The 12,667-nt window shown below is 46.8% G+C and overlaps 1 protein-coding gene across 1 annotated transcript in view; it reads right to left on the bottom strand.

Moving 5' to 3' along the window:
* Positions 1-11,610: 11,610 nt before the first annotated feature.
* necab2 (N-terminal EF-hand calcium binding protein 2) overlaps positions 11,611-12,667 on the bottom strand; it is a 190,181-nt gene continuing 189,124 nt past the window's right edge. Inside the window, exon 13 of the mRNA XM_078212021.1 lies at positions 11,611-11,639. Within this exon, the coding sequence (XP_078068147.1) occupies positions 11,611-11,639 (29 nt within the window). The remainder of the gene's footprint in view (positions 11,640-12,667) is intronic.

Genomic DNA, 12,667 nt, shown 5'->3' with positions numbered 1-12,667 from the left:
ATAATGCAGCACAGGTTACCATATCTATCCTGTGTTAATAGTGAAAATCAATTCAGTTTCTAAATCTAGATCTTAACAGCTGTGAGTTGCTATTCTAATTTTCGAACAAAAGTGAAACATTAGCAGCTGAATGTTGTAGAGATTGGAGCTACCAAACTAAATGATGCACAAACTCGGCTAAATGGACACAAATGAAGTAGCAACACTGCCTGTCAGTTGCGAGCTGTTAAACCTTAACCCAGATAAAACACCCCTGTCCCACAGCACCCCACAAACTCCCACAGTCCCTACAACACTCCCTCACACACCCTCCTGCACACACGCTTCACCCCACAAACCACCACCATCCCCTCAACACTCCCCCACATATGCCTACCCACTCCACCATGCTCTGCCCCCACACCGCTCACCAACACCCCTCTCCCACATCTCCCTCCTCCACACCCCACCCCCTTTCCCTACACGGTTGTCCCCCCAACCCCATCCTGCATACTCCTTCCCACACACCCCTCACCTCTTCCGCACACAGCCCTTCACACACACTCCCACCCACATCCCTCATCCATGCACACTCCCTCCACTCATTCCCTTCCCTGCACATCCACTTCCCCCACAATCCCCCTCCCCCACATACCCACTTCCCCCACACACTCCCTCCCCTACAGATTCCCTCCCCCAACACAGCCCCCTCCCCGCACATAATCCCTCTCCTCACACACCCCTTCCCACACACCATTCCCTCGGACAGAATCTGCTCAGACCAGATGACACAAAAGGTGGGGGGAGCTGTTGCTTTTCCAAATAGATTCAGGAGTGTTACTGTGTAATAACCTATGAACTGATGAATGAGTGTCACTGTCATTTGCCATATTGTTGAGCCCTCATCTCACACTAGCACAGCATCCTGGTTAAACATGGCCAGTTGGGATTTGGGTCATGTAGCATTAGTGCATCCCTTCCTCCTTTATCCTATCCTCTCTCCCCACTGTTCTCTCAACAGCCCAAGTGTTTTCAGCTACTCTGGTTGTAGACTGGAACTTAAATGAGGGACAGTGATGATGAGCCAGGTATCCCAATGTTCATGGTATTAGTGAAAGGCCTTTATTAAAACCAGCACTTTCGAGGGGAAAGTTCTTATTCTGAGCGTGGGAATAGAAAGAATGTGGGAGTCGAAAGAGAAAGATCTGTATGTAATTGTGAAGCCTGTAAATGCCAGAAAAACTTCCATATTCACCTTGTGTCCGAGTTAGTGGTCTCTCCTCTCAGTCAGTCAGTATTTGTAGACCATTCCAGAGGGAGTTAAATAGATGTCCAATAGGGCAAGCTGCATTTAAGGACCAATTGCTGAGAAGCCATTTCCTCTTTGGGGTTTATTTGAGTTGTAAACTGTTCAGATTGAGAATATTTAAAGCTGGAAGGATTGAGGACACTATGAGATCCCAGGCAGACGCTGACAGAACATCAACTCACGGCACTTGAGTGCCAGTGTAAACCCCAACAGAGAGCGGTTACTCTGTCTGCAGAACCCCACATGTAAAACTGAGTGAAATATTCATTTTAACATTGGCAGTAAACTGACAGGGGTACATTGACTGTACCATCCCCAACATAGGGGAGAAGACAGGGAAAATAGACAAGAGGTGAAGAGATATGGAGGAGAGAGATACAGGGGAGAGATGCGAGAGAGATATACAGGGAAATGAGGTAGGGGGAGAGAGGTATGGGGAGAGAGATACAGGTGAAAGATACAATGAAGTGAGATACAGGAGGGAGTGATACAAGGGAGAGATATAGGGGAGAGAGATAGAGGGGAGAAGGTTACAGTAGAGAGAGATATGGGGGAGAGATAAGGGAGAAAGATATGGGGAGAGAGATATGGGGAGAAAGAGAGAGAGAGAGACGGGTAGACACATGGAATGGAGAGATACAGGGAGACAGATATGAGGAAAAATATACGGGGAGAGTGGGCAATTTAGCATGGCCAACCAACCTAACCCCCCATGGACCATGGGAGGAAACTGGAGCATCCGGAGGAAACTCATACAGACAAGGGGAGAATGTGCAAACTCCAAACAGGCAGTGACCAGAGGTTGGAACTGAACCCAGGTCCCTGGGGTTATGAGGCAGCAGTGCCAACCACTGTGCTGCCCTAAACAAAGATATGGGGAAAGTGATATGGGAGAGAGAGATGTAGGAAAAACAGATATGGGAGAGAGAGAGATCCAGGGAGAGAGATACAGGGAAGTGAGTTATGGAAAAGTAACACAGGAAGGTGATACAGGGGAGTTATGGGGGAGAGAGACAGAAGTGAGATATATGGGGGAGAGATACATGGGTGAAAGATATGGGGGAGAAAGAGACAGTGATAGGTATTGGAGATACAGAAGAGAGATATGCAGGTAAGAGATACAAGGACAGAGATACGGGGAGATTTGGGGGAGAGAGATATGAGGGAGAGAGATACGGGGGGAGAAACCAATGGAGGACTTATACGGGGGCAAGAAAAATGGGGGAGAGACATATGGGGAGAGAAATAAGGGGAGACAGTTACAGGAGAGAGGGATTCAGGGAGAGAGATATGGGGGAGAGACACAGCCGAGAGAGATGTGGGAAAGGTACGGGTAGACAGATATCGGGAGAGAGAGGTATGCAGGAGAGATATAGAAAAGAGATTTGGACAGTGAGATACAGGAGTAAGCAACACGAAAAGAGGTATGGGAGGGGGAGGTATCAGAGAGAGAGATACAAGGGAGAGTTGCGGGAGAAAGAGATACAGGGGAAAAAGATACGGGGAGAGAGATACAGGGAGAGAGATACGGGGAGAGAGATACGGGGAGAGAGATACGGGGAGAGAGATAAGGGGAGAGATACAGGGGAGAAATACACAGGAGAGAATTACGAGGGAGATAGGTATGGTGAAGAGCAATATATGGGACAGAGTTATGGGACAGAGGGATACAGGAAGAGAGATATGGGGAGAGAGTTACAGGTCCAGGAGAGAGGTTCAGGGGAGTGAGATACATGGCGAGAGATATGGGAGAGAAAGGTATCGGAGAGAGATAGATACAGAGACAGAATTTTGGGGAACTAGATATGGGTTACAGAGTTATGTGCGAGAGGAATACGGGGAGAGAGATATGAGGGAGATCTATTGGAGAGAAATATGGCAAGAGGTATGTGAGAGAGATAAAGGGGACAAATAGGGGAGAGAGAGGTATAGAGAGGGAGATACGGGGAGAGATAGATATGGTGATAGATAGAAAGATATGGGGGAGCAATATAAGTGAGAGATACAAGAAAGTGAGATACAGGGTGAGTGACAGGAGAGCAACATGGGGAGAAATATACAGGGGGAGAGAGATATGGTGGAGATATACAAGGATGAGAGATATGAGGAGAGACATATGGGAGTGATAATGGAGGGAGGTACAGCAGAGATATATGGAGAGAGAGATACAGGGTTGAAAGATACAGGGCTGAAAGATACAGGGGAGAGAGATACATGGGAGAGATACTAGGGAGAGAAATATGAGGGAGAAAGATACGGCAGGGAGATATGGGGAAGAGAAATAGGACAGAGAGCGATATGAAAGAGGGAGAGATATACATGGAGAGAGATATGGAGGAGATAGATATGGTGGAGAGAGATATATGGAAGAGATATACTGGGATAGAACCATGGGGAGAGAAATATGGGAGATATATGGTGGACAGAACTATGGGGTGGAAGGATACAGAAGAGAGGATTGGGAAGAGAGAAATAGGGGTGAGATATGATGGGGATAAATACAGGGAGAGAGATACAGGAGATAGAAATATGGGATAGAGATACAGGAGATCGAATTCTGGGGAGTAGATATGGGGGAGAGAGATACAGGGAAGAGAGACAGGAAAGACAGATACAGGGAGAAAGAGATATGGCAGAGAGAGTTATGGGGAAAGATACGGATAGAGGGTTATGGGGGAGAGAGAGATACGGGGGAGAGATATATATGGGGAGAAGTACAGCAGAGAGATTTGGGGCTGTGAGATACAGGAGTGAGCTACATGAAGAGAGATTTGGGAGGGAGAGGTATTGGGGAGAGAGATACAGTGGAGAGAGATAAAGAGGAGAGATACAGGTGAGAGAAATATGAGGCAGATATGGGGCAGAGAGATGTGAGGGTCAGAGTTAGGGGAGAGAGGAATACAGGCTGGGAGAGAGGAATACAGGCAGAGAGATATGGGGAGAGATATGGCAGAGAGATACAGAGAAAGAGAGATACAGGAAGAGAGATACAGGGAGACGTAGAAGAGAGAGATTCAGAGAAGTGAGATAGATGGACAAAGATATGGGAGAGATTTATCGGAGAGAGGGGAGAGATTTATGGGGAGATAGATACAGAGAAAAGAGATATGGGGATAGAGATATGGGCAAGAGGGATACAGGAAGGATGGTATAGATATAGCAGAATGTTATTGGGAAAGATACGGGTAGAAAGGTATGAGGAGAGGGCGATGTGGGGAGAGATATAAGGGGAAATGTATAGCAGAGAGTTTCAGGGGAGCGAGATACATGGAGCGAGATATAGGAGAGAGAGGAAGCAGAGTGAGAGACACAGGGGAAAGATATACAGAAGAGAGAGATACAGGGAGATATGGGGGAGAAAGATACGGGGAGAACGATACGAGGAGAGAGATATGGGGAGAGAGATACGGGGAGAGAGATACGGGGAGAGAGATACGGGGAAAGAGATACGGGGAGAGAGATACGGGGAAAGAGATACGGGGGCGAGAGATACGGGGGCGAGAGATACGGGGGTGAGAGATACAGGGGGCGAGAGATACAGGGGCGAGAGATACGGGGGCGAGAGATACGGGGGTGAGAGATATGGGGCGTGAGAGATGTGGGGGGCGAGAGATACAGGGGGAGTGAGAGATATGGAGGGGTGGGAGATACAGGGGGCAAGAAATACGGGGGTGAGAGATACGGGGGGCAAGAAATATGGGGAGAGAGATACAGGGCGAGAGATACAGGGAGAGAGGTCAGAGAGAGATACGGGGGAGCAATACAGGAAAGAGACACAGAGATAAGTGATACGGGGAGAGAGATACAGAGATATGGGAGAGAAATACCAGGGGAGAGACATGGGAGAGCACAATATGGGGGAGAGATACTGGAGAGAGGGATACAGAAGGGATACCTAGGCAGAGGGATATGAGAAAAGAAACCTGAGGGAGAGGGATGCAGGAGAGAGATATGGGGAGAGTGATATGGAGCAAGGTATCGGATGGAGAGATATGGAGGGGAAGTGAAATGGGGAGAGAGATACATGGAAGGGAGATGTGGGAGAGAGATACAAGGAGAGAAAATGGAGCGAGACATAGGGGAGCAATACAGGAGGGAGATACAAGGGAGAGAGATATGGGGAGAGTGACAGAATGAGATATGTGCAAGAGAGATATGGGGAGAGGGAGATATGTGGAAGAGAGATATGGGGAGAGATACAGGAGATATGAGGGAAAACACAGGGTGAGAGAGATACAGGGAGAGAGATATGGGGAGAGGTATGGGAGATAGATATGGAAAGAGATGTGGGGAAAGAGGTAAGGGGAGAGAGAGATACGGGTAGAGAGATTGGAATGAAATACGGGGAAGCAATATAGGAGAGAAATACAGGGAAGAAATATGTGGGGAGACAGCGATACAGGGGTGAGAGATATGAGAAGAGAGATATGGAGTGAGAGTACAGGGGAAAGAAATATGGGGAAGATGTGGGGGGAGAAAGATATGGGGAGAGAAAGATGGGCGAGAGATACAGGAATGAGATATGGAGAGAGAGAGAGAGAGGCACATAAGAGAGAGATATGGGGAAGAGATACAGGGGAAAGAGATGTGGGGAGAGTTATGCAGAATGAGACACTGGAGAGAGATACAGAGGAGAGAGATACAGAGGAGAGAGATACAGAGGAGAGAGATACGGGAGAGATACAGGGATGGCAAGAGGTACAGAGAAAGAGATATGGGGAACAATGATATGGGGAGAGATACAAGGAATGAGGTATGGGAAGAGGTACATGAGAGAGATATAGGAAGGGTGATGCAAGGGAGAGAGATAAGGGGGGGGGGGGAGATACAGGGGAAAGCGATACGGGAAGAGATACAGGGGTTGAAATACAAGAGAGAGATACAGAGGAGAGAGATATGGGGAGAGATATGTGGGAGAGATACTATGGGGAGACAGACACAGGAGATAGATATTCAGGAGAGATACAAGAGAGAGAGATGCGGGAGGGAGACATGGGCCGGAATTTTACCGCATGCCTGCCCCTTGGAGAACGGCATTCTCCGTTGGCCTCAGGCAGGATCATACAAAACTCAGGCGGACATGCCGGTAAAATTCGGCCCATGGAGGGAGAGATACAGTGGTGAGAGATACGGTGGTGAGAGATACGGTGGTGAAAGATACGGTGGTGAGAGATACGGTGGTGAGAGATACGGTGGTGAGAGATATGGGAGAGAGCTACAGGGACATACGGGGAGAAAGATACAGTGGATAGTTATGGGAGAGAGAGAGATATCAGGGAGAGAGGTGAGAGCTATGGGGGAAGAGTGATATGTGGAGAGGCAGATGGAAGAGAACATAGAACATAGAACATAGAACAGTACAGCACAGAACAGGCCCTTCGGCCCACGATGTTGTGCCGACCTTCATCTGAAACCAAGATCAAGCTATCCCACTCCCTACCATCCTGGTGTGCTCCATGTGCCTATCCAATAACCGCTTAAATGTTCCTAAAGTGTCTGACTCCACTATCACTGCAGGCAGTCCATTCCACACCCCAACCACTCTCTGCGTGAAGAACCTACCTCTGATATCCTTCCTATATCTCCCACCATGAACCCTATAGTTATGCCCCCTTGTAATAGCTCCATCCACCCGAGGAAATAGTCTTTGAACGTTCACTCGATCTATCCCCTTCATCATTTTATAAACCTCTATTAAGTCTCCCCTCAATCTCCTCCGCTCCAGAGAGAACAGCCCCAGCTCCCTCAACCTTTCCTCATAAGACCGACACTCCAAACCAGGCAGCATCCTGGTAAATCTCCTCTGCACTCTTTCCAGCGCTTCCACATCCTTCTTATAGTGAGGTGACCAGAACTGCACACAATATTCCAAATGCGGTCTCACCAAGGTCCTGTACAGTTGCAGCATAACCCCACGGCTCTTAAACTCCAACCCCCTGTTAATAAAAGCTAACACACTATATGCCTTCTTCACAGCTCTATCCACTTGAGTGGCAACCTTTAGAGATCTGTGGATATGGACCCCAAGATCTCTCTGTTCCTCCACAGTCTTCAGAACCCTACCTTTGACCCTGTAATCCACATTTAAATTAGTCCTACCAAAATGAATCACCTCACATTTATCAGGGTTAAACTCCATTTGCCATTTTTCAGCCCAGCTTTGCATCCTATCTATGTCTCTTTGCAGCCTACAACACCCCTCCATCTCATCCACTACTCCACCAATCTTGGTGTCATCAGCAAATTTACTGATCCACCCTTCAGCCCCCTCCTCTAAGTCATTAATAAAAATCACAAAGAGCAGAGGACCAAGCACCGATCCCTGCGGCACTCCACTAGCAACCTGCCTCCAGTCCGAAAATGTTCCATCCACCACCACCCTCTGTCTTCGATCAGATAGCCAGTTACCTATCCAATCGGCCAACTTTCCCTCTATCCCACACCTCCTTACTTTCATCATAAGCCGACCATGGGGGACCTTATCAAACGCCTTACTAAAATCCATGTATATGACATCAACCGCCCTACCTTCATCAACACACCTAGTTACCTCCTCAAAAAATTCTATCAAATTTGTGAGGCAAGATTTGCCCTTCACAAATCCGTGCTGACTATCCCGGATTAATCCGCATCTTTCTAAATGGTCGTAAATCCCATCCCTAAGGAGAGAGATCAGGGTGAGTGATACCAGGAGGTGAGAGAAATGGGGGAGAAAGATACGGGTATACTGAGATACAGAGAGAAATACAAGAGAATGATATGGGGGAGAGAATGATATGGGGGATAGATACAGGGGAGAGAGTTATGGGGAGAGAGATATGGGAGAGAGTGATATGGGGAGAGAGTTAGGGAGGGAGAGTTAGGGGGAGAGAGAAACAGGAGAAATACGGGAGAGAGATATGATGGAGATATACGGGAGGGGAAAATATTGGGGAGAGAGATAAGGGGAAACTGATACAGGAGAGACAGAAAGGTATGGTGAGAGTGATATGGGAGAGAGAGGGAGACAGGGAGAGAGAGAAATAGAAGAGAAACACGAGGAGAGAGATATAGGAGAGATATGGGGAGAGTGTTATGGGGGAGAGAAATGGGCAAAGAGTTATGGGAGAGAAATACGGGGAAGAGAGTTACGGGGAGAGAGATTTTTGGAGAGATACGGGAGAGGGAAATGGGGGAGCAATATGGGGAGGAGAGAGATCCAATAAAGAGAAACAGGGAAGAAAAATGGGGGAAGCAGTTCAGGGAAAGAGATACAATGAGGAAAGATGTAGGAGATTGATATGAGGGGGAAGATACAGGGGAGTGAGATTCGGGAAGGAGATACTTACAAGATAATGAACGGCTTAGATAGGATGGACGTAGGGAAGTTGTTTCCATTAACAGGGGAGACTAGGACGCGGGGGCACAGCCTTAGAATAAAAGGGAGTCACTTTAGAACAGAGATGAGGAGAAATTTCTTCAGCCAGAGAGTGGTGGGTCTGTGGAATTCATTGCCACAGAGGGCTGTGGAGGCCGAGACGTTGAGCGTCTTCAAGACAGAAATTGATAAATTCTTGATTTCTCGAGGAATTAAGGGCTATGGGGAGAGAGCGGGTAAATGGAGTTGAAATCAACCATGATTGAATGGTGGAGTGGACTCGATGGGCCGAATGGCCTTACTTCCGCTCCTATGTCTTATGGTCTTATGGTCTTATATTGAGGGGAAGAGATACAGGTGGCGGGGGGGAAAGGAGGGAGTGATACAGGGGAGAGGGATACAAGAAGGAGAGATACAGGGGAGAAATACATGGGAAGGGTTATAAGGGAGAGCAATTGTGTGAGATACAGGGGAGAGATATGGGGGAAAGATATAGGGAGATCAATATAGGAGTGAGATTGTTGTCAGATACAGGGGAGAAAAATATAGGGTGAGAGACATGGGGGAGAGAGATAAGGGGAAGCGATGCAAGGGCAAGTATGGGGGAGTTATACAGGGAGAGATACAGGGGCAGACATGCAGGGAGAGAGATGTGGGAGGGAGCGATATGGGGGAAAAGATATGGAGAGAGATGTTGAGGAAAAATATAGGGCCCATGTAAAGGGACAGAGGAACAGAACCATAGAACCATAGAAAATTACAGCTCAGAAACAGGCCTTTTGGTCCTTCTTGTCTGTGCCGAACCATTTTTTGCCTAGTCCCACTGACCTGCACTTGGACCATATCCCTCCACACCCCTCTCATCCATGAACCCGTCCAAGTTTTTCTTAAATGTTAAAAGTGTTACCACTTTATCTGGCAGCTCATTCCACACTCCCACCACTCTCTGCATGAAGAAGCCCCCCTTAATATTCCCTTTAAACTTTTCTCCTTTCACCTTTAACCCATGCCCTCTGGTTTTTTTCTCCCCTAGCCTCAGCGGAAAAAGCCTGCTTGCATTCACTCTATACCCATCAAAATCTTATACACCTCTATCAAATCTCCCCTCAATCTTCTACGCTCCAGGGAATAAAGTCCCAACCTATTCAATCTCTCTCTGTAACTCAGCTTCTCAAGTCCCGGCAACATCCTTGTGAACCTTCTCTGCACTCTTTCAACCTTATTTACATCCTTCCTGTAACGAGGTGACCAAAACTGTACACAATACTCCAAATTTGGCCTCACCAATGCCTTATGTAACCTTACCATAACACTCCAACTTTTATACTCGATACTCCGATTTATAAAGGACAATGTACCAAAGGCACTCTTTACGACCCTATCCACCTGTGACGTCACTTTTAGGGAATTCTGTACCTGTATTCCCAGATCCCTCTGTTCAACTGCACTCTTCAGAGTCCTACCATTTACCCTGTATGTTCTACTTTGGTTTGTCCTTCCAATGTGCAATATCTCACACTTGTCTGCGTTAAATTCCATTTGCCATTTTTCAGCCCATTTTTCTAGTTGGTCCAAATCCCTCTGCAAGCTTTGAAAACCTTCCTCACTGTCCACTACACCTCCAATCTTTGTATCATCAGCAAACTTGCTGATCCAATTGACCACATTATCATCCAGATCATTGATATAGATGACAAACAACAATGGACCCAACACCGATCCCTGTGGCACACCACTAGTCACCGGCCTCCACTCAGAGAAGCAATCCTCCACAACCACTCTCTGGCTTCTTCCATTGAGCCAGTGTCTAATCCAATTTACTACCTCCCCATGAAGTGGGAGCTAAGGCAAGGGTGAAACAGGGCAAGGGTGAAACAGGGCAAGTGATATGGGACGAGAGATAAGGGGGAGTGACAGAGGATAACAATAGTAGGGATAGATGAGAGTGAGAAATGGGGAGATGTATAGCAGGAGAGATATGGGGGAATGCTGGGGAAGAGGTATGGAGGGAAAGATATAGGACGGAGAGGTACCGGGAGGAGGCACGGGGAGGAGATGATTGGAAATTGGATCTAGATAAGGAAGTGATGGGTGAGAGAGATAAAAAAGGAGGGACGCAGGAGAGAGAGACATAAATAGTAAATATGGGACAAATAAAGGGCACGGTAAAGAAGGGAACTATAGAAGGAGCTTCAGAAGTTGATATTGAATAGTCAAGTCTGTAGATGGAAATGTGCAGCTTTCTAACAATGACAAAGGAACTACAGTTATGTGATTGCCTCTTTATTAGAATCTGAGCTCCTGAATGTGGAAAGTGGCCAAACCGATTCCAAACAACCAATCTCCACCATCGACCTCTTTCTGTATATCTGAATATTCACCCAACTGGTGATGCCAGTATTAGAGGGAGTGAAGGTAGATGGAGTGGGCGAGATTAGAAGCAGTGGGGAGTGGGGGGAAATATTGCTTCTTAAAATCCTTTCCAAGGAAATGAAAGAATAGCAGTGGAGGAAGAATACTGGGTATCTCTAACCCATCACTCACACAAGGCAAAATCAGGTCCCAGCTATGCTGGAACCAGACTATCTTTAGATCCTAACTTGGTTAAGGTGAATAAGAGTGAGAGGAGTGTTGGTGGAGGGTCAGCTTTGGCTCAGGCTTGGGGCCAAGTGGGTGTCGCTCTCCCAGCTCTCTGTTAAATAAAATAGAATTCAACTACGATCTATCAGGCATTCCCATCCCTTCTTTGGTTCAAGTTTATCAGATTCTTGCAGCTCTACTACTTCAGCTCTCCTTAATAATTAACGTGCTTAAAATAGTCAACAAATATTCTTGGAAGTAACTGATTACAAAATACGCAAAGGGTTTGCTGCTTGTGATACTGGCTTCCTGTGAGGGAGAGGGTACTGCTTGTCCAATCAAATTCCGCAGCTCCTGATGTCTATCTCTCCCAGTAGCCTCCAAGTTATTTCCCATCCAAAGTACACCAGGCAGCTTCAGGAAGAAACAGAGGATGTCAGTCAAACTGGTTGTACTCCTCAAACAGGACTCCAGATCAGAAATACCATACCTCTACCCAAATCTGACTTAATGCTTCATTAATAACATCATTCATTAAGCTTCATTAATAAAGACGTGCTGGTTAGGTGCTTTGGCCATGCTAAATTCTCCCGCAGTGTACCTGAACAGGCGCCAGAGTGGGGCAACGAGGGAATTTTCACAGTAACTTCATGAGCCTACTTATAAGTGACACTAATAAATAAACTTTTAATCACTGAACAAAGATTAGTGACACAGATCAGGAATGCTCCTGGGTCTGTCCATTGTCTATGTAAGTTTGACAACCTCTGAGACATTGGGAAAGGTGCTATCAGTGGCCCTGAACTATGTAATAGGAAAAGATCAGCCAGGATATTCACATAGTGTACATTGATATCTCCAGCAAGTGGAGTGTGTCTGCCTAATTCCATAGTTTGCCTGCCTATGCTCATTGTCTACATTTCATTTATGCTGTTTGCATAAAACACCAGTTAAACCTCAGCTAGAGCATTGTGTACAATTCTGTGCACCACACTATAGGAAGGATGTGAACACATTGGAGGGAGTACAGAAGAGGTTTACAAAAATTGTTTCCGGGATGAGAAACTTCAATGATAGAATCATAGAATTGTACAATGCAGAAGGGGCCCTTTGGCCCATCAGGTCTGCATCGACACACAGATGCAGATCTCACGCCTAATCCCATTTACCAACATTTGACCCATAGCCTTGAATGTTATAATGTGCCAAGTGCTCTTCCCGATACTTTTTAAAGGATCTGTGGCAACTCACCTCCACCACCCTCCCAGACAGTGTATTCCTGACCGTCACCACCCTCTGGGTAAAAAGGTTTTTCTTCCCATCCTCCCTTAAACCTCCTGCCCCTCACTTTGAACCTATGTCCCTTCGTGATTGACCCTTCAACTAAGGGGAACAGCTGTTCCACTCTGTCCATATCCCTCATAATTTTGTACACTTCGATC

Source organism: Mustelus asterias, chromosome 4, assembly GCF_964213995.1.
Source record: "Mustelus asterias chromosome 4, sMusAst1.hap1.1, whole genome shotgun sequence".
NCBI lineage: Eukaryota > Metazoa > Chordata > Chondrichthyes > Carcharhiniformes > Triakidae > Mustelus > Mustelus asterias.
This window is presented reverse-complemented; position numbering and strand designations above follow the sequence as displayed.